At 48.5% G+C, this 21,433-nt stretch overlaps 7 protein-coding genes and 1 pseudogene across 7 annotated transcripts, besides 21 other annotated features; all 8 read right to left on the bottom strand.

Moving 5' to 3' along the window:
• Positions 1-1,597, bottom strand: Tc00.1047053510901.260 (annotated as a pseudogene; the record flags this gene model as incomplete).
• Positions 1-2,338: a sequence feature (heterozygous, non-Esmeraldo-like haplotype).
• Tc00.1047053510901.250 (hypothetical protein, conserved) lies at positions 1,720-3,609 on the bottom strand (the record flags this gene model as incomplete). The annotated part of the gene is made up of 1 exon (XM_813944.1): positions 1,720-3,609. One exon carries the CDS (start codon positions 3,607-3,609, stop codon positions 1,720-1,722), a length of 1,890 nt encoding a protein of 629 aa, XP_819037.1.
• Positions 2,339-2,402: a sequence feature (haploid, Esmeraldo-like haplotype).
• Positions 2,403-4,900: a sequence feature (areas merged during assembly that could not be assigned to a particular haplotype. This can correspond to areas where the two haplotypes were merged or to regions with more than two copies in the genome that were merged during assembly.).
• Positions 4,357-4,382: a sequence feature (AT_rich).
• Positions 4,901-4,989: a sequence feature (areas merged during assembly that could not be assigned to a particular haplotype. This can correspond to areas where the two haplotypes were merged or to regions with more than two copies in the genome that were merged during assembly.).
• Positions 4,990-13,671: a sequence feature (areas merged during assembly that could not be assigned to a particular haplotype. This can correspond to areas where the two haplotypes were merged or to regions with more than two copies in the genome that were merged during assembly.).
• Positions 5,439-5,460: a microsatellite.
• Positions 5,554-7,776, bottom strand: Tc00.1047053510901.230 (hypothetical protein, conserved; the record flags this gene model as incomplete). Its single annotated transcript, XM_813943.1, has 1 exon — positions 5,554-7,776. One exon carries the CDS (start codon positions 7,774-7,776, stop codon positions 5,554-5,556), a length of 2,223 nt encoding a protein of 740 aa, XP_819036.1.
• Positions 7,333-7,354: a microsatellite.
• Positions 7,835-7,856: a sequence feature (AT_rich).
• Positions 7,910-7,937: a sequence feature (AT_rich).
• Positions 8,401-8,427: a microsatellite.
• On the bottom strand, positions 8,852-11,197 carry Tc00.1047053510901.220 (hypothetical protein, conserved; the record flags this gene model as incomplete). The annotated part of the gene is made up of 1 exon (XM_813942.1): positions 8,852-11,197. The coding sequence occupies one exon, from the start codon at positions 11,195-11,197 to the stop codon at positions 8,852-8,854; it is 2,346 nt and encodes a 781-aa protein (XP_819035.1).
• Positions 11,344-11,377: a microsatellite.
• Positions 11,720-13,747, bottom strand: Tc00.1047053510901.210 (hypothetical protein, conserved; the record flags this gene model as incomplete). The annotated part of the gene is made up of 1 exon (XM_813941.1): positions 11,720-13,747. One exon carries the CDS (start codon positions 13,745-13,747, stop codon positions 11,720-11,722), a length of 2,028 nt encoding a protein of 675 aa, XP_819034.1.
• Positions 13,672-13,811: a sequence feature (areas merged during assembly that could not be assigned to a particular haplotype. This can correspond to areas where the two haplotypes were merged or to regions with more than two copies in the genome that were merged during assembly.).
• Positions 13,812-21,433: part of a sequence feature (areas merged during assembly that could not be assigned to a particular haplotype. This can correspond to areas where the two haplotypes were merged or to regions with more than two copies in the genome that were merged during assembly.) that runs on past the window's edge.
• Positions 14,379-17,165, bottom strand: Tc00.1047053510901.200 (protein kinase, putative; the record flags this gene model as incomplete). The annotated part of the gene is made up of 1 exon (XM_813940.1): positions 14,379-17,165. One exon carries the CDS (start codon positions 17,163-17,165, stop codon positions 14,379-14,381), a length of 2,787 nt encoding a protein of 928 aa, XP_819033.1.
• Positions 17,242-17,265: a microsatellite.
• Tc00.1047053510901.190 (hypothetical protein, conserved) lies at positions 17,410-18,702 on the bottom strand (the record flags this gene model as incomplete). The annotated part of the gene is made up of 1 exon (XM_813939.1): positions 17,410-18,702. The coding sequence occupies one exon, from the start codon at positions 18,700-18,702 to the stop codon at positions 17,410-17,412; it is 1,293 nt and encodes a 430-aa protein (XP_819032.1).
• Positions 18,775-18,830: a sequence feature (T-rich).
• Positions 18,974-19,006: a microsatellite.
• Positions 19,143-19,167: a sequence feature (AT_rich).
• Positions 19,212-19,243: a microsatellite.
• Positions 19,271-20,779, bottom strand: Tc00.1047053510901.180 (hypothetical protein, conserved; the record flags this gene model as incomplete). The annotated part of the gene is made up of 1 exon (XM_813938.1): positions 19,271-20,779. One exon carries the CDS (start codon positions 20,777-20,779, stop codon positions 19,271-19,273), a length of 1,509 nt encoding a protein of 502 aa, XP_819031.1.
• Positions 20,779-20,824: a sequence feature (GA-rich).
• Positions 21,357-21,415: a microsatellite.

The raw sequence follows: 21,433 nt of genomic DNA, 5'->3' as shown, positions 1-21,433 counted from the left end.
GAAAGGAAAGGCGCCACATCCAATTCCGTGGGTTCCGTCGCTATACGCCGTAAACGACGGACCACATGCGCCCGGTACTCATCCTGCAGTGGATTGGGTACTTCTTCTCACGCTGCAACAGTTCCCGTAATGTAAACTCACAACTTGTGTATCCAAGAAAGCGAAAGGCAAACACAAGCCAATTGTGATGGAGCAGCGCAAAGGCGGCGTCATTTTTCCCCCCAAACCACGAGAATCGTTGACATCCGTAATAGTTTGGGAAACCGTTTTGTTCAAACGCATGCAATGCGCGCTCCACGTCTTCCCGTGCGGCAGTCACATCTCTCAAAACGATCCTGAAGTGGTTGCCAAACAGTCGCCCCGGCACCAGTGGCTCATTCTGGTACGAGAAGTCAGACAAAGTCATTGACCATTTTTTCATGCGGAAAAAACTGTTTGCCTCTAAAGCAGCCGCCGGCGTAATATTCTTCAACCGTACCCGCTGTATAGTGTCACCAATGTAATCCTTAATACCAGCGACGGAAATACCAGAAGGATGCATGCGGAGTGTCTGCGCAATGTTGGCGAGTGCCACACTGTGGGCGATGTGGCGCTTGTGGAGGTAACACTGAAGATAAAAATCCCTCTTGCCCGCCACGCAGTCATTATTTCCATCCTCCTTCTTCTCCTTCTCTCCCTCTTCCGGTTCTCCCGAAGCCAAGGGATTTTCTTCTCTGCTACCCTCTTTGAGCAGTTCCGCCACTCGTTCCTCGACATCAACCGCAAAGAAGGAAGAAGACGGACCCACGTCACCCCGACCTTCGTCCTCGGCATCGTTTTTGTTCATATCAGCATCACTGTCACCCCTCCATTTTTCACGTGTTTCAGTGGCGTTGAGCAGCGAGGGTGGCAAGGCAGGTATAGTCCAATCATGTTCTCGAGGGATGGCCGTCGCCAATCCGGCCGCATCTGTCACCATCTCCGTCACAATGAAATCCTTCCAATGTTGCCGGAAGAGGCCGGAGAAGCCGGGGGCGGTGGGAGACGCAAAACTCCCCATGCCAAAGCGTAACAACACTGAGTCCTCATCAGAAAAGAGAAATTCCGGGTGCTGCAACTTGGCCGCAACGTCTGCCTCCTCCTTGATCGCCACCTCCTCTTCATCCCGCGCCCGTTTCCGCTGTCGTCTCTCCCACTCCCGCATCATGCGCTTCATCGTGTCAAGGGACGAAAAAAAATGGATCTCCCCACAAGATGTCTGTTGCTTCCTCACAACGGGGAAGAAGGAGGAATGAATAGAAGAGCGCTCTGAGAGGATATTTAATCGATCACACTTCGACCTCGCCAGAGTTGCCGCGCCACAGACAGTTCCTCCTGGGGGTGGGTGAAAGAGGCCCAGTCGGTATGCAAGAAAGTCAATGGCGTGCAGCGTTGCCTTATCAACAGTCCAAATCCATGCGCTCTTATTGCGCCACAAGCGACTCTGTGCCAGGGAGCTCATCCCCCGTAGCGTGACACTGGGATGCAAAGAGGTGTAAATGGGAGGAAACGGCATAAAACACACAAACGCACACACAAAAAAAAAAAAAATGGATTTGTAAAAAGAAGACGCATCCATCGGTGAAGTGGTGCCACCGCCTCACATAATAAATTCGGAATAACCCAAATAAAAGAACCTGTAGAATTGAATGAATATACATTACGGAGGAATTATAACCGGCGTTATGATAGCGATTATACTCACTGCCGTTGAGCTTGTGAAATAAAGGAGTTGCCTCCACTCGACTCTGGGTCAAAGTTAATTAGTTTCCTCGCAGAGGGCCTCGACGATTGCGCTGACCTGACGCGAGCGCTGTTAGAGAAAGAGGAAACAACGTTGTTCTTATTTGAATTGGAGGCCACATGTGCACCACCGGATGGATCCTTCACACGCTGAATGCCGTTATTATTTGTTGTCTCCTTCCGCTTGTTTACCACATCGTTTCCAAAGCCAAACCCACTACGACTCTCTCCTCTGTTGCCGCGATACGATGTCCGCCTGGCCCCGGGTCCAGCCATGTATTCTGTCCCCCGGTTGCTTGTCTTGAGTGACAATTGCAAGGCAAAATTGGTGGTCGGTGCTTTGGACGGTGGTATTGGCGTCTGTGCATCGCTCACGGAGGCGTTTGTTTTACCCCCTGCACCAAAGTCCTCCATCATTTGCTGCAGCTCCAACATTAACCATCGCTCAAATCCATTCTGTGTATCGAGGCTCACCCTTCCCTTTGTATCAACCGATCTCTCCACGGCGATGGGGTGAGTGCACCACAGCCCTGGCACAGCACAGTCACCCCCGTCCTCACAGGTCCAATCACCCATGGGGGATAACGTCAGGACGAACTCGCGTGGCACGTCCGTCTGACGGGAGTAAATGGGATTGAGACCACCAACGTAAAGATATTTGGAGTAATCATACCACGCAAGAAGTGCTTCGCTATCGGCTCGATTTCCGCCCTCAACGCAGGAAAAAGCCGCCACTCCTCCAGAACACCCGTGAGTCGTGGTATCTGTCAGAGACACAAGGTGGTTGCATTGCCGACATAAAAAAAAGTACGTTGCTCCAATAATGCGCCACGCCCACCGTTCCACATGTTCATCACCCCAAGAAATTGAGGGGAAGGCCAGGTTGGCAGGTTGCTTTGAAGCAACATGAGTGATGAGAATCTCACCACGGGTCCCAATGGAGGACTTTGTCAGCCTCGGACAAAGTGCTGGTTTCACATTTTTCCCACTCCGTTCCAAACGAAGAAGCTCATGTTGGTCAAACAGAACTCCGCAGTATTGACACCAACGCAACCCACCGGCCCGTCGCTCCCCAAGGCGATCACAAACAACATGACGAAGAAGCGCTGTCAAGAAACGTCTATTCGAAGAGTACTCAGTTCGCCAGTCATACAATCTTAAAAAGGCGCGTGCGAGGTCGCCCTCCGATAACATGGTGCACAGCCGCGCCAAAAGTTCACCTGTAAGGCACTCCATGTTTACCCCAGAGAGCATTACCTGCACGAGGTTCTCCTTGATGTATTGAAGGGGTAAATCAACAAGTTGCGTCATAAGTAAAAAGTTTGAAGACAAGGCAATTGACACAGCGTTCTCAGGAGTGAATGGCCGATCCTTTCCCTGGATATATGCCATCAGCCACGAAAAGATACTCAAATCGCAGTTTACACGAATAGGAATGGGTGGTAGTGGAGTGTTCCCACTGATTCTTGAGGACGGCCCCACGTCTCCTTGCCCCCTCGTTCCAATAATCGCCTTCCTGTCAGCAGACCCATCCGTTACGCCAATACTCGTCTCTAGATTCGTGGCGGCACTAGCACCAGAAATGCTGTCCCTACCCTTTTCAATTTCCGCACGAATTCTCTTCTTTTCTTCTTCCGCCTCTTCCTCCAGATACCGCCGTATTATAGGTTCAAAGTACGCCATCGATGTCTCCAAAAGGTGTTGATGACAGCGGAATGTACGCACCTCGTTAAGCAACTTGTCATAGACCGTGACTTCTACTTCACGAGGTGGCGGCGTGGCGCTGGGTGTTGTGCCACCGCCAACGCCACTGGCCGTCATTCGCCCATTTTCCGCTTTCCGTGCCATGCGTAAGAAGACCAACACAAGAAGAAGAACACTTCCTTCGCCTTCTCCCTCCTACCGTGTGAAGTTGCCCTTCTCGCCCGTGTCTCTCCTCCTCCTCCTCTTCCCACCCCCAGACAGACAGACACCTTTACTACAGCCTTACCTCCCCCTTCGAAGAAGGGAATGTTAGAAGAAGGAGAAAAAAGGAGAGTAAGACGAAAGTAAAAACAAATACAACCGCCATCACTGTTGCTGCTGCTCTAATTATTTCTCTCTTATCTGTCAGCCTTATTGGCATCACACACATGCACACAATTTTTTTTATTCTCGCAATTCAGCAGCTCCAATGCAGAGAAGGAAGCTACAAGAGAATATCAAGGCTCAGGCAATGCTTGTAGAGCACTTTGTCAACCGTTGTCCGGCCACAGTACGTCGGGTTGGGGAGAAAAGTAAAGTCCCCTGGCGCAAGCATCGCCTCATCGCGTGGCAGCTTCTCACACATCGGCTCCTCCGCGCTCTGACTAAGCGGCAGACGGTGTGGATGCGTGTAGTACGCAAAAAAACGGCCCATCTGCATGGAATGCTTCAGTGCCGTGGCGGAATCCTCCAGCGCCTCACTCCGTTGAACGCCACCGCTGAAGTGCTGGCCGTCGACAATCTGCATTTGATGGCTTGCTTTTTCAACTTTCAAAGTTAACACCAACAGGGAAAGGGGAAAAAACCACGTCACACGGCAACAATTGTGAATGGGAGAAAACGCAGCAAAACAAATAATTAAAAAAATAAAATTAAAAGGTATTTACACACCAGCACACACACACACACAGGCATACATACAAGAACTATAAATAATGGTACCATCCAGAACAAAACCAAAAACAGTAACAATAGCGGCAATAAGCAGTAAGCTTGCCCGGCTGAGACCTAGCTCCCTATTGCCAGAGAAAGAAAGAAGAATAAAATAACAATTGACATTCTGGCTCAATGCGTCCAGCATCCCGCAAACAATTCAGAAACAATTTATCCAACACGCACGCACCCACAAAAAAAGATATTCACAAAATACATGCCGTCAGCCCTGCACCAACAGGCCCGTGAGGGAAACATGGCTGGCTCCTGGCCTCCCCGGACAATAAGGGGCGATTGACCCTGGCGCACCACGCTGAGGCGGCAGTCTTCAAAAGGGCCACCGCAACCGCCAGAATTCCCTCCGCGTGGCAATTTGCTGCAGCGGTATTAGTCTTAAGAAAGTGGGCGAGTGCAAGGACAGAAAACACAAAGAAATGCACTCGATGTCCTGCAGCGCACCAACATGTAAAAAGAAAAAATAATAATAATGGTGGGGGGATGAGAAAACCACGCCAACCTCCTCCTTAGCCTCCCTTCCCCCATATGATCGCACATTCCCTCCGTGAGTTTCTATTGGTTTCTTTGTTGTTTCAGACAAAACACATCACCACATCGCTAATAAAGAACATTACAAAAATTCCCCTCCCTTCAAAAAGATGGAAAGAAAAAAAAAGAACACAAGATATTTCCCTCCGTAATCCCCTGATGTCTATACAAATAAAATAAAATCACTGCCTAGCAAACACCCAAGAAGACCTCGCATTATCCATAGGCATTAAGCACAAAAGAAAAGAAAAAAAAAAAAATATTGGCACATGTAGAGCCCCACTACTCTTCTCAAAGACTCTAAAGTAAGAAAAGTAAAAAGAAAAAAAAAGAGATTATAAATACAACGGTGGACTATGTTAACATTCCCATTAGCGAAAAGGCAAAACCACAAGAATTGAGGGGGGAGAGAGAAAGGGTAAGAAAAAAAAAAAAAAAATGCGGACGAAAAAGAAAAATAAATAAATAAATAAATAAGACTAAAAAAGTACCGTCGAAGTTACTTATCCTCCACGTTATCTTTTAGTTATGTATTTGTGTGGGTTTCCGTACGAATCGCAGCCATAAAAATCACTTAAAGCGCCGTCCCCACTCCCAGCGGTACTTTCCCTCCCTGTCGTACGCGCGCAGACCGCCCCCAGAAGTGCTACCGTCTGTCCCCTTGCCGTGCGCTTCCAAGCAGTGTTCAGTTTGCTTGATAATCTTCGGGGCATCCGCTTGGAACGAGGCAGCTTGGCTGAAAGACCCCAAACACGATTTTTGCTGCCGTGATGCAATGGAAGGCGCTGTCACAGACAGTTGCGTTGATTGTGAGGAAAAAATGGTTGGGACCCGGACGTCGACCGGGTGAGATACAGGTCCAGGCGGGGAGAGCACGGCGTTTCTCAATTCGCATGAATTAAAAGAACGTATGGGGTTTTTTAAGTCCTGTTCCGATGAGAGATGTGCGCAAGAGACGTCTCCACCTTCTCCGTAGCTGGCGGCCCCCCACTGCGATGGGGACTCACAGTGGCTTCCAACAAAGGCATTTTCAAAGCTGAGGCTATTCCTCGACAATCCCACGACAGATGAGCGGCCCACAGCCAAGAACGGCCCGCTGTGGTTCAGGGACGGTGATCTCCCACACTCCTTCTTCTTTGCCCCCACAGAGTCTACGGGCTTATCGGAAACAATACCGCCATTCCCGTGAGTCAAAGTCGCATGCATCTTTTTCCGCGATCGCTGCTTGGCAAACCCCGGCACCGTGCTGTACACTAGCGTCAGTCCATGCCTCACAAACTTCCAACAATAGAGACCCGTCTCACTGCAGAGCAGCGAGCCGTCTGTGCCACGCATCCAATGGGGGTCGTCGGGATCGGCAGTTCGCGCTCGTTTGCACTCATCGCAAAAAACAGACAATAAAATTTCCTCCGCAAACCGATCCGGTTGCAGGCACCATTGACTACCGTCGTGAGACATGACGGATCCGCGTGTGACGGGAGTGTAGGCAGCATGGATCCTGTCGCGTGTGTAACTGTCGGACCCGACAATCCACACATCACCCCTTTGGGCACCAGTGGGCTCGCCAGAGTCAACAAAGACGTTCCCCTCCAAGACGCATTTTAAGTTTTCCTTGGCCAATGCCGCACGAAATTCCGTTGCCTGGGCCCCAACAAGACTCTGAAACCGTGTCTCATGATGCCAACAGGCCCACTCGACGCACTTCTTGAACGGACCTGCATCCATCGTCCCGCACAGGGAATCGCTTTCCACAAAAGTTTTTAAAGAATGTTTTGTCAGCGTGTCTGCACTCAACAGCAACTCCTTTTCATTTCCGCTTGTGGGTGGAACATCCAAAGTACTCTCAGAAAGTCGTGCACGAAACTCACGGACGTAACACAGCCACGGGATGTCAGATAACGCCACAGTAAATTCCAGAGGTCGGAATATGACATGCCCACTAATATTCATCGATTCCCAACACCATTTCTTATCCACTTCTTGATCCTCAGGTGCAGTTCCCTCTTTGAGCTGAAGGCTATTTAACCCCAACTGCTGTTGTTCCCCCATCCTGTTGTAGGCACCAGGAAGATATGCAAACATCATGGGATCGTCTACAATACCAATCCGCCGCAATTGTGTGATAAGCGTGTACGCCGCAAGGCTTGTTACCAACATCCGCTGATTTCCACCCACACTCTTTGAGAGTAATAATACCATCTTGAATGGATTATCCTTTGCCTTATTCTGTGGAATGGAGGGTGGACAGAAGTTTGTATCCCCAATAAACCCAACAATGTACAAATTTAAACCCTGTAACTGAACCGTAGGTATCGTTTGACCCAAAGGAGAGCGCCTGCATGGTGCGGGTGATGATGATGATGATGATGATATTAATGAGCCACATTCCTGAACAAATGCTACAGCACATGGCACGGCACTAAACACTCTCCCTGCACGATGCACAGCCATTAACTCACTGTCCGTCTCAAAAAGACGTTGTTTGCTAATATGCATGCAATGCTCGTAAAGTTCCCTCTCTGTACCTACATGCTTCATGTTCATTAAGTAATCCACTTCATGCACACAATCGCAACACAGTGAAGCCTCCTTGTATACATTAAAAAGAAGCAGGAAAGAAGGCTCTTCTGCAGATGGAAAGTAATCCGGTATAAGCGGTACTAAGACCATCTCCTGCGCGCCCCCCCAAGCACTTCTTCTTGACGTTGCAGCGGTGTGGTCGGTCGACTCTCTATTGGGAGCAACACGGATAAGACCACGCAAAAGTGACTCCCTGCTTGGGACAGCTCCCATCGTCACGTGTAATTATAAACGCACCCAATAAGTACAATACAGGTAATAAGTGGTTTTGAATATATATATATTTAATATATGTAATATGGCTATGGTACAAGCACCAAACCTTCCATAAACAGACAAAAGCACCATTTTTAAAAAATTAAAAAAAAAAAAAACACCTTTGAGTCTGGTGACCGTGAAAGGTGTTCACGGCAAATTTCTACAAAGACCCCCCCCGTACACTTCTGTGGGCACCACAAATTCACACGCACCTTCACACGTAGGCGCACAAAAAAATTAAAAAAAAAAGGAAAAAACGACAAAAAAGATAAGATGCATATATGAAGCAGCATGTACGGTAGAAATGACGTGCGCCCAATACGTTTTTCCTCAAAGAAATGGCAGGTCCACACGAAGCAAGATCTCAGACACCTCTACTCCTCTATTTAAAGACTGTATTCACAAAAGGAAAAGGATGTGCCTGTCTTTCTCCAAAGCCGGAGAAGAAGAAAAACAACACCAAATGAAAAAAAAAAACTGGAAAATTTAAGCAAAGCAAGAAGAGGTTAGCTCTTCACCACTCAACTCTCTTCTGGCTCACAATGCACTTACGCACTCACTCACAAAGCATATAGCTCCGTGTGTATTTGTGTGTGTGTGTGTGTGGCAAGTAGAAAACATTGAAAAAGAAGAATTGGCTCCTGGCACGTACGCACACATTGGGAAGGAAAAGACAGCAGTTTGCATGTCCTTCCCACTAAAAAAACAAGAGAAAACCCCCTCCCCTCCCCTCTCCAAAACACATTAAACCACATAATTATACTGTTAACAAGGGGGAAATGGTCATGCGTGTATATACTTCTCCCCTCCCTTGCTTTCTTGCCTTTGTTTTTGTTTTGTTTTGTTTTTCACTCCCATTAGCCCATTCCACACACACACACGAAAAAAAAAAGAAAAAAAAACGTCTTGTTTTTTTTTTTTTCGCATTTTGTTTGGCCTTTACGTTTTATACATTATTTCCTCTCTAATCTTTTTTTATTCTTTACAAATGAAATGAAAAAAGACACCCAGCATTTCATTCCATAAAAGTTTATTCCATTTTCAAATCTCTCTTCTTTGCAAGACTGTTTTTTTTTAATAGGCCCCGCAATGCCATCAACTGTACAAATAACGGTGCCGCAGCAAGAAAAAGTTGCTCGTCATTCAAAATCCCACGGAGGGTACTCATAAAAACAGCATTGAGGCGTGGATTGCAACGTTCGGCTTCAGACCGCATCAAAAATTTGTCCATGGCAACAATGACTTCCCGGTGCTTGTGATGGTTTGCCAGTAAACTGCTAAGTGATTCATTAAGGGCCTTGATGGAACCGTTGAGCGAAAAAAAAAGACTTTTCTCATCGCGGGGTCCACTGTTCGACAAGGAAAATGGATCAACCTCCTCGGTTTCTCGTGCTACGGATGTATCCAAAATGCTCTCCGGGTCCAGTAGCGGTGGAGGCATCTCAATGGCCTCAACCCCCGCGAAAAAGCTTAAAGACCTCCCATTGGCCGATCTTGGGGACGAGATGGAAAGAATCCCTTTTGTCCCCCTAATGGTGCCCACCGGAGGCGGTGTGGAAACCACCTTGGCGCGCGTCTGGGGAACACGTGGGCTGACGCCAGATTCACGGTAAAGGGCAGCAAAACGTGGGGGACCCACGCTAGGAGGTGTCGTCCTTGAGCCAACTGGGACACTTGTTGCTCGATGCGGCAATGCAAAGACAGATATTCCCTCCACCCCTTTTACTTCTTTCGATTCCCCTGCTCTTACTGCCAAAGGGTCCTTCTCCCTGTCTTTTTTCCCTAAAGTTCCTACTGATGACATGGGTGGTGGTGGTGCTGTAGTGGCTGCCGCTGGTGGCGGTCGGCCGTTCTTCGGAACAAAGACGGAGACGTCGCCCTCTCTGTTCACAATGACATTCTCATCGGCCAAAACCCTAGGTTGGTCCCTCCACTGCTTAATGTGCATGCGGATTTCATTTTTCGTTTCTTCATCTCGTTTGGATCGGATTTTCCTTAACTTTTCTACATGGTTCTGGTGAAAATTTTGCAACGCTCGCTCCTTTTCTTGCTTCCTCAATCGTCTTGTCTCTTGACCTTGCCAAATTGCATCCCGTCGTCGCTGCTCCTCCATATGTTGCTTGAGCGCATTTTGGACTACACTTGTGGGATTTGTCCGCCCCTTTGTCACTTTGGCGGAGAAGCTCCTCGGGCTTCGTGCCTGAAATTGACCGGATGTCCGTATATCTTGCGGAGATGGGGCTGTTGAAGCCATATCCATTGCGCTCGTTGATTGCGACAGCCCCACTCCTGCTGACCGCGATCGTCTCGACCGCGCTGTTGGTGAGCAACCTCTGGATCTACCAACAGGAGAGCTCGCATTTAGCCGCTGTAGCTCCTCAAACTGCTCCATTGCGCGGCGGTGCCAGCTCTCCTGCAATCTCATCCGTGACACACGTTGCGATGTGTTCAGTGCAGGGGCAACTTCATTTTTTGCGGGGATGTTACAATTGATGCTGTTACCGTTGCTTCCATTGTTCTCATCTCCAGTGGAGCCTTCTGTTGAGGGTGCTGTGGCGTAGAGCCCTGCGCCGTACGACGTCAGCTTTTCAGGGCCCAGAGATTGGGTTGGGCTCCGTTGCGTCGCAAACGGCCTTGGCGCGTTTTGCCCATCGACGATTTCCGTCAGCCTCCGCACCACCCCGGCGATGGTGAGGCGGTACTCGACACTCTGCTCCACCATGGCAGAAATAATGGAGCGGATCTCTGAGGATCGGGAGGAGTAACTTGTGTGCGCACTCAGCATCTTCATTCCAAGAAGGCCGAGGTGCCACACATCGCTCACCATTGGCTTGTACTTCCGCTCATTCACCACCTCCGGCGGGTACTCACGCTCCACCGCCACACCAAGAGCCTCGCGATCCATCAGCCATTTGAAGTACAAATAACGTGGCATCGGCAGCCCCACGCAGATCCCCGGCTCGCCATCCGCAAAAAAGACGCGATCGGGTGAAAGACCATAAAAATAGCCCCCCGTGAGACCCTGGACCTGCTCCACAACCCTCGCCATGACTAACAGCCACCGCACCACCTTGGACTCCTCAAACGAGCTTCCGGACCCATCCTCTAAATAACTCTCAAGGTCACCTCCCGCGTAGTACGTGATGACAAGGCTCAAAAAATATCCCTGCAGCATCGTCATGTGCACCTCCGCCATGGATAAAATTTTCGCCCTCGCAATTGTCTTGTACATCTCGAGCGTTTCCGTCACATCCGCCGCATTCCACGACGACACATTAATTCGCTTTAGCACACGCAACACACCATTTGCTTCCGTGTCCTGCACAAGCATGGTGGCAGATGATGCACCGACACCAAGTACCCTTTTGCGTATCATTGCTACCTGAAATATGGCTGTGGTGTAACCACACAATCTACTGGAACTGATCCTCTGGATGTGGGCGCCCAATGTCGTTCTATTGAAATTGTAAAAAGCTACTTTCAATTATTTCCTGCGCTCAACCAAATAATAATAACAACAACAAGAAGAAGAAAGTAAAAAAAAAAAAAAAAAAAAGCAATCGTCAAGAGGAGAAAAGGTACAAGAGACTCGCCAAAAAGGAGATTTCCGGCCACAATCGATGTCGACCAGATGTGTAAATAAACGACTCCAACAAACACAAAGAAGATAATTTGCCCCTTTTGTCCGTTTGTTGATATATATATATATGCATTTAAATATTAATACCACTTCTGTTGCCCTCACACCAAGATTTAAAAAAAAAAACAAAGGGCTCCGCCATACTCTTCCGTGTATGACCCCCCTCCCCGCTGGTGTCTCAGGGCAATGGCAATGAGCAAAAAGTCATTCCCCTCACAGAAAGGGCCAGTACACAAAGGAATCGTATTGCTTCTCTTATCATCCAACCCGCATCACTTTTTCTCCCACAATCAGGAAGTAATTCTTCATCTCGCCGAGCACCTTTTTCAGACCATGGCGGTAGAAGTGGCGTTGCAGCGGGAGTGGGACACGACGCAGAAGCCTTGACACCTCAATACCCCCTTGTGGAATCATCGGCATTACTACACGTGCAATGTCCTCCCCCTCCATCGGTAATGGCTCCAATTTCGCTCGCTGCACCACAATGACGCGTGGATCATCCGGGTACGGCCATGTCAAAAAGTAATCCGGGTACAGTGCAAGATGTTCAACCAGTTTCTCCTGCTCTTGTGGAAGGGCGCTCTTGACGGAGGGTGGGACCAGAGACATGACCTCGTCAAGTTCCGCACATTGCATGAGTGGAAGCGCGTCGTACAACTCCCGCACCGCCCAGTCAGCTGAACTGTTGTCGTCGATTGCGGCAGGAATCTTCAACACGGGATCATCCGGAGAAAGGGAGCCCATACTGAGACGCTGGTCCATAATCGTCTCGGCGCACCTCTCGTACGTGGGGCGGAATTGATAAACCTTCATATTATCTACAGACACCACAATCTCTTCTCCATGTAACCGCAGGAAACGTGGAAAAGAACGACAGCGTGTCTTTACTTCCTTCTTCTCTGTGTTATTAAGTAACGCGTACAATTTCCCTGTTGGAACCACCGCTGCTGCCTTTTCAGCCTCCACGGTGTAGTCTTTTCCCTCCGCATACTCATCCACAAGTTGCTTTATCTTGGCATAAATTGTAGGAAGGGGCGAGGTCGTTGCATTCAAGTCATCTAACGAGTTTGGTGCACTGTGGAACGGCCGCACACGCAGCTTCGAATCAACAATTTGAAAGTACTCCGGGTACTTCTCAAACAGACCTGTGACTCCAAGACGTGGATCAAACGAAGGGTGCCGCGAGACGATATCAGACACATCCTGCAGTACTGTTGCAAGTGGTGTGTAAGTGCTTGGAATTCTCGGTATAATAAAGTGAATTAAGTTTGCCTCAGAATTTCGTGGTGGCCTGCGTCCCCGTGCCAACTGGCTCAACATGTCACTGTTGCTAAGGCCAGTTGCGTAGCGGGTGTCCGCCGCGCCGCGCTTTGGGTGGGCAAAGTCAGGACGCAGACGGATTTCGGTGCTCCCGTGATGTGCCCTAATATCAATATAATGTCGAAAGCGCTTGATGTAAAACAAGAAACTACTATCGACGTACTGTTTTTTGACCTCAGATGGCAGCTGGTCGGACACCATTTGCTGCTGCACGAAGAAGGTCGGAATGAACTCCACCAGTGTGTCTAGAACCTCCAAAACCGTCTTCGCACCCCCGGCAGCTTGCGAAGGTCGTTGTGCAGCTGCCCGACTCGAATTGGCAGATGGCAACGGCGGGGGTGGTGGTGGTGGCGCTGCCTGCCTCGCTCCTCCGTGTGGTACGACGCCGTCCAAGTCAACGGTGCGGCGCGACAGCTCAACACCCCGCACAATAACATCCTCAGAGAAGTGCTGCCGCACGTACGCCAGCGGACTGCCACCATCCCGCTGCATTTCCTCTCGGGCTGCGGTAGGAAGCAGATGAATGACTTCGCGAAGAGCAACAGTGGCGCCTCCAAGAGGAATAAGCGGCAACAGCAACGCCCGGATCTCCCACGGAGCGTACCGCGCGGTGGGCGACGATTCTGCAGAGGGCTGGCCCCTTGGCGGTGTCTTCTCAAAGCCGTCACCACCATCCGCAGCAGCAGCAGCGGTAGCAGCTTCGTGTGCCGGCTCGGTCCTGTAAGTCTTTGAGGCGGCCGCTGCATCCGCCGGGCTGCCGCCCTCCACCCACGGCATGACTTTTCGGTCCTCCTTCGATATCACCGGCCTCGACGCAAAAGATGCGGGAGTTGAGGAGGATGGCACCTCGTCAAAGTGCCACCGAAGACCCACCACGACGGGGTAGCCATGAATACCGCCTGTGACTGCCGGCAGCGAGGCGGGTCGCCGCAGCGGCAAGAAGCATAGCATCCTCCTACAGCGCATCACACAATAAACAGTTGTCCCTCCCTTTCCTTTTTGTATTCCCTGATTCTCCGTGACCCGGCGCTCTCACTGCTTCCGTGCGTCCAATAAACAGCAAGGAAACACACAACACCAAGAGAGAAGGAACCCTCACAAAGGGCATAAAAAAAAGAAAAAAAAAACTGAAATAAATTATAAAAAGGGCATTCAGTAGCAGCCAGCATCACAAGCAAAACAACAACAAAAGCAGCAGTGATAAAATTTACATAAAATGGCCTAAAATAGGCTCCTCAAGAGCATCGGTACCACAGTCATAAACACATGTTAATGTATATCGTCACGGTATTTCACGCTGCTTGATTTATTGAGACGCAGACACTGTTGAAAAGGTGTTAAGGTGATATGCACACCTCTATCGATATATCAATGTAAATAAATATCTACAGAAATGAGGATGAATGCACGGATCAAGATGGAGAAAAAGAACCACACGTCACACCAAAAGCAAATTCAAAAAGACACAACATATATATATTTATAACGGAACCTCACGCACACACGCAAAAAAAAAAAAAAAGACAACCGCAGCTCCAAATTAATTAGGGAAATAATAATAACAACAACAACAGCAACGAGAAGAAAAAAAAAAAATTTAACAAACATCGGCTCGTTCCCACGTCAGCACAGTTCTTGCTAACAACTTTTCCTCCTGAAGAATGTATTGTGGTGTACAAAGTTTCAGTGCAGCAACACCACCTACTGATTTTTCACTAGATACCTCAACAAAGAACTTCTGTTGGTTCCATGATGGGTTTGGAAAAAGACTACCATTGGGGCAGTGAACAATAGCGTTACTCTCGGCCTTCAACTGGTACCGCCCAAAACTTGCGACGTAAGAGTTGCACATCTCTACGAGTTCATCCACGGTAGCCTGTTCCGGAAAATGGGAACCCGTGTACGGCCTACGAGACAGAGTAAACTGCATGGTGAAAATACCATTAGGGAAGTATGCGAGAAGACCGCAGACTTCGCTTCCCCACGGATAGGCAATTTTACCGTCATCTGTCGTCATCTCAACCCTCACTAGACGCCAGATGCCTAGCAGCCTCTGAACAGTCAACACCTCATCTGCATCCGCCTTTATGGATTGTAGGAGTGATGCCCGCTTTCCGGAATATGGTGACGGCAAAGACACACCCGCACCCACATCGGGCACATGCACAAAATTGCTAAAATATTTTTTTAACATATCCAACGTGGCACGACTCACCTCCTGCGGCCTAGCAATCACTGCCCACTCCGCTGTAAACTCCCGTTTAAAGTACTTTGTGTCGTTTCCCTCGAGGTTGAGCCGTATCGGTGGGGGAAGAGATTTATTCTCCAGCGCCGACCAATTGAGGGAAGCAAAGTACGGATGCGCCTTAATCTGCTCTGCGTCTCGGAGCCGTTGCTTTGGCTGACGTTGCAGGAGCTGCCGAATCAGTGAGGCAGCCTCAGGGGTGAAGCACGGTGCGGTGAGGTCGAGAGCACGGTTCAGCACGTTATTGCAGACATCGTTGTTGTTGGCAGCGTGGAACGGCGTTGATCCCATCAGCATCTCGTACATCATTACCCCCACACTCCACCAGTCCAGCGCCCTTGACTGACACTCCCCTCGAATTGTCTCCGGGGCAAGGTACTCTGGGCTGCCAACAAAGCTGTACCGACGATGACGGGAAAAGTTCATTCTTGCTAGTCCAAAGTCTGTTAACTTCAAATGACCGTCCGCTGCAAACACAATGTTCTCCGGCTTAAGATCTCGATGCACAACGTCGTAACGATGCAGGTGCTCCAAAGCCAAAACAACCTCTGCGATAATTAACCGCACGTCCACTGGGGAAAGGGTACACTTTGGATAGATATGGGAGTACAGTTCCCCGCCCGGGAGGAAGTCTAACACAAAAAATAAATGATAATCGGTCTGAAAGGCAAAATGGCATGTCACAACGTACGGATGAAAAGGTAGCGACGCCATGATATCTTTTTCTTCCTTAATGTATTCAACCATACGCCGCTTGTGGATGATGCATTTATTCAAAATCTTCATAGCATATACTTGGCCGTTTTCACGGAATATGACTTTGAGGACCTTCCCAAATGTACCACGGCCCAGCGTTGTGACGAGCTCAAAGTCAGACAAAGAGACATCTGTCCGCAGTTGGTTCCCCTCGTGGAGCTGTAGAATTTCCGGTGCAGCCGTGACCCCTTTAAATTGAGAAAGAGGCGTTTCAGGAGTGGCATCCTTCGCCGTCTGCTTCTTCTTACTGTGCCGCTCATGGTTCTCGTAGCACTGTAGACACACTCTAACCACCTCCTCTTCAAGTTCCACATTGCGCAAACAGTTCCTGCAGAAACGTTGTTTACACAAAAAGCAACGATGTGGGTAGAGCATGGATGAGAATTCGGCATTGCACTGCAAACACAATGGTGAAGCTGGTGGCATGTGGATGTCTTCGTTATCGGTGTCTTCCCTTGATGGAACGTCGTCGTATTCCTCCATCCCACTCGACCTGTTCGTAGAAGACGACTCTACAGAGTTGGAGACCCCTCTCTCAGGGGTGGTGCAAAATGTCGTCGTCACGGGGAGGTTGCCGCCGGCAGCGGAAATATCGAGCGGATTCGGTGACTCTTCGACAGTTGTGGCATCGTCTTCACTCTTCTCCGGCCGCCGCGACGGCTCAACTGCCGCAAAGCCAATGAGAGGGCGCAGAACATTCGTCCTGCACCGCACTGGAACCTCCCCCTCGTGCAAGAACTTATAGAGCGCTGTCTTGGCCACATAAAACAGATTTTTTGGTACAAGGAGCTGCTCGAGATAAATCTCAAGATACCGACGACGCTTCTCCACAAGGTCGATGGATTGATTTGTCACTTCTGCCCAGTGGCTGCCAGTAAGCACTGGGAGGACGCCGTATTCACAGTGGTACTGGGAACCCATTGAACACAACTGTTTCAGCTTCTGATCAAGCGCCCTAAACTGTTGGTATCGCCGAAACACCTGCCATTTTACGCTTCTCTTGGAGCACTCAATCACATACTCTACGTAGTTTTCTCGAACCCTATACTGCGGAACTGCCACAGAGGTAATGTTGTGCGTGGCAGCCATCCCACGCAATGCTTTGATATCGTGAGGGTTGATTTCATGTTTCTCACGCCGCTGCGGGTCCAACCGAAAAAACTTTGAAATCATACCGCTAAATGTATTTTTATTTGTTTGGTTTCTTCCCCTTTTTTTAGCCTTTCGCTCTGCACTCCACAAGAGACCACGGTCCCTGCAATAATCCAAAAAGAAAAGGGCCCCTACAGTCTCTCTCTTCAGCAGACTACATCCATACATGCGAATGATGGAAGAGGGACATGATAGTGAAATCAGGGGGAGGATTAGAAATAAATAAATCATTTATGCCACATGTATTCGTCCCTCTTCCGCACCACCTCCCTCCTTCTATTCTTCCTTCCCCGCCGTTGCTGACGGTACACACACACACACACACACACACTTTGCCTGCACCGAGAAAAAAGAACGTGTGTTGCCCCCCTCCCATTCTTTGTGACAAATCCGGGCAAAAGAAAAAATAAAAATAAAAAAAGGGAGAGAGAGAGACAAAGGGCCCAACGGGGAAAAAAGGTGTCAATAAAAAGCTTCACATTATTACCTGTGCTTTATGGACGGAACATCCGCTAGGATACCCAGCAAAGGGGCGCCAGACGCACATAAGCGTACCACAGAGCTGGGCGCCGCATATGGTGCATGTGTAACGCAGCGGGGATCCACAAAACAAACAATTACGCGATGACTGCTGCTGTGCCACCATCTCCAATCGGTCCATAGGAACCACCTGCTCGCGCGAAAGAAGACTACCTTGAATCAACTTATGGAGCCTCTCTTTGTAAGTTTTCAAAGCTAACTTTGATCGCTTTGTCATAATAACTTGGACGCTACCTTTTGATATGTAATCGGTGCAGAAGTTAAACTCCGACGAACATCCGTAAACCACCTCAACATAAATTTCAAACTTTCGACTGGCATGATCATCACTGCAGTCATTTGCCCCTTCACCGTCACCATCATAGCCGGCTGCAGCTGCCTCAACTCCGCTGAGGTTGATGGGTTGACGCAGCATGTACCCTGCAAAGTTGAGTGAAAGAAACCGGTACAACGTGATAGTACCCAGAAGAAAGTTGTTCAAATACCCCACAAGTACGATAGGAATACAAATCCAATTGTTGAATGCCTCGCTGGTGTCTATCGTGGCAGTGCAGTTTGGAATACTCCTGGTTGTGGGGTATTCGTCGGGCACGAGTTTGTTTTCAACAAAAACGCGTATGCCCACTAACGTGTCAATGCCCGGCCGATCGTAAATCGTTTTCGCCCACTCTTTTCGGCAAATGGACCGACGCTCCTCGCTCCCTTCGTGTTTTTTTCCTTCATCCTGCCGCCACTTCGCGTGATGGGCCACCCGCAGACGCCACTGGTGTTCCGTAAAGAGCGGTGTGTTGTGAAGGTACGCCATGCCGTACACGAGGTCCCTCCCAATCTCCAGCGTCGCTGGCGTCGGCGGGGCGCGTCCGGGAAGTTTCTCCAACTCCGAAGCTCCGACCGGAATGTATGCGTTGGAAAAGACAACGTTGCCTCTTTTTTTCATGTGAAACTCCGTAAGAGACATCCTGGTCACCTCCGTGAACTCCCGTGCGTACCAGGAGTTTGACGGTACCTGTGGCGGCATTGGGGAATAGACGTCATCTCTGCGCGACGGCTTGCCTTGTGGGCCATCCACGCTCGTTGCACCACTTAAACCCGCCACATGTGCGCTTTTCGCGTCTACACCATCCCCCGGCATCATGTCCACTACATCGCGTTCCTTCCGCCGGTCCAATGAGTGCCCCTGCTGCTGTTCCAGTGGGGGCATCCGGGGACCACTATGCCTGCAGCCCATCCTCCCACCAACTTTGTGCTGCCGTGAGTAAATGGGTTACCTTGCAGGCACCAAGTGGCACAGGACGCACACAAAAAAAAAAAAAAAATAAATAAATAAAAAGATGGAAAGTAAAAAAAAAAAAAAAAGTATATTCAACACAACACTCAAATGGCAGCACTTTAAACCTCTGCCTCCGCCCGAAACAAAACAGAAAATAATAATAATAATAACATTAATAGTCTCAACGCTTCTTGAATCACAAATAAATAAAAAAAGGGGAAAAAAGCAGATATATATATATATATATATATATATATATATACTGGGGGGTTCTTAGATAAAAAGAAATGTATATACATCTGCACATGTGTAGCAAAGGACAGCCCGAGTGGCAGATCTCAAGGGAATACACCTACAATTGAGTCATGTTACATCAGGCCTAATGCGCAAATGCAAACAAATAAATTAAAAAAAAAAAATTTTGAAAGAAAAAGAATGAACAAAAGGTAGACGTGCGAATTCATAAAACACACACACACACACACACACGTACACACACGGTGCTAAGAAAAGAAAAACATTGCTTTTATTTTCTATTGGGTACGATGGCTCTTCGACCCTTAACAATTTCCATCTCCTCAAAATCGTGGTCGTCATCGAACATAAAATACGGCCTTCGAGACAGTCTACAACAAAAAACGCACGAAAAAGCAAATGCAATAAGTGTCAAAAACAGGACCAATGAAATAGCTACCGAACACCCGGCATCACACAGTTTGGCCTCCGGTTGGGCTGTTCCAGACTCAAAGCTCACATAATATACAACAATGGGTGCACTAAGCTTCACAGAGTCCGTAATATTTCCAATCACCCGTTGCGCGGGGTCCATCCAGGAGGCACTGCGCACCATCAGACTTAGTGCATTTGCCGTCACAACGTCGCCCACCCATGGATCAGCCTCTCCCACACCCACTTCATATCTCACAACAAGACATTCGTCCTCGTGTTTCACAGAAAAAACTCCTTTGATTCCGATCGCGTCAAAAAAACAACTGTACATAGCATTACTTAATTGATTTTCAATATTCATTTGATATTTTTCATTATACTTGGCACGTTCCAAATTAAATATGGGGGTAAAGTTACCTACAATTCGTGCCACAATGGAAATAACAAGTCGCCGAGCCCCTTCACTTAATGGGGTATAGTGGATTTGACGTGTGGGTGGAACGGGAAACAGAGAGTCCCCACAAACATACATGGGAACAATGCTTGCAGCGCAAATACCATCACCCGTACGCTGCAAAATAAATGTCACATAGTCCACACACTCACTATAAAACAGAGAGTCGTAGTAATTTGTGTTCTTTGTAAGCTGGGAAAAATTGCCCTGTATATCCTCTAGACCAACACATGGCATGCTGCCCTGGGAATTTTTCTGGCTCAATTCATATGATGTCGCCAAAGTGTTCCCTTGTGGACGGTACGCCTTGTACAAAAAAGAGGCACTCCATAGGCATGACACCCGCTCGCGCGCACAATAAAGGTTATAGTAGCAATTCGCATTTGCAAATTCGTGGCATTGATAAACCCCGTTCTTGATATACCACGACCGGTTGGCATTCTGTAACTGTCCCCGAGAGATGCAATTGCAAAATCGCTCCACACATTTATTTACTATGGGAATATCACAACTTTCCGCCCGTGTATACATGTTGTCCGGCACATCCTCCAGCGACGGGGTGGGTGAGACGGTGAGAGAAGTCGTTGGTGAATGCGTCATTCCCGTCGTTGACGTGACGGAATTATTAGCTGCGATGAGGAATGTGCTGTTTGGCGGGGGGTTCGCCAAATCAGAAGAGGGATTATCATCGGGGGGTTCCGGTGGAGTAGGTGACATCGTGGAGGAATTTTTCTTCCCCATAGAGACATCTTGCATCATTGAGAGCGCGGCTGCATTCCCAATCGACGGTTCCGGCATGTTATCACCGTTTTCCTCCGTGCCTTCGGTAAAAAAAACGCCCGTCAGCAACAAAAGAAACGATGACAACAGTAAGGAACTAAAGGCAAACGACGATGGGCACTGTGCAGTCATCGCTCTCTCTTTCTCTCTCTCTTTATCCTCTTCTCCCTCGGTCTCAGTTACTCGGTCGGCGCAGAATTCACACGCACTCACACACACACACGCAACCAATCAACCAAACTAGCTGCAGAGAAGAAGAAGAAATTTAAAGAAAAAAAAAAAAAAAAGAGAGAGAGAGAGAGAGCAGACAACAACTCCAAGTGTCTTCACATTGAAAAGGGAAATGTGAACACGCCCCACCACCACCGCGACACACACACACGCAGACAGACAGACTCTATCGGAAAAGAAACAAAAGGTGCCAACAGAGGCTAACGCAAAGCAAAAGCAAAAAATTAAAAATAAAAAAGGCCGCATTGATTTATTAAAACATTTGCAGACACAAGTATCAGACATTTTGTTGTTCCTTCAACATCAATCCTTCTTTTTGTTTGTTTGTTTGTTTTACCTGCTGGGTTACCAAAGGTCACCCCATTCCATTTTACATGACGCATTCACACAGAATGCCACATCCAACAATCCCACTTTTTTTGTATGGTTGGTTGATGTAAATCTCTCCTTTTTACGCAAGAATGAGCCTGAGAAATAGCTATCAATACGACTATTACTACCACTTTTAGTAGTGCTACTAAAAACACTACTACTACTGGCAATACCAGGGCCTCC

This window comes from Trypanosoma cruzi, genomic scaffold (genome assembly GCF_000209065.1).
Source record: "Trypanosoma cruzi strain CL Brener 1047053516949 genomic scaffold, whole genome shotgun sequence".
Classification (NCBI taxonomy): domain Eukaryota; phylum Euglenozoa; class Kinetoplastea; order Trypanosomatida; family Trypanosomatidae; genus Trypanosoma; species Trypanosoma cruzi.
Note: the sequence above shows the minus strand (reverse complement) of the source record. Positions and strands in the feature narration are given on the sequence as shown.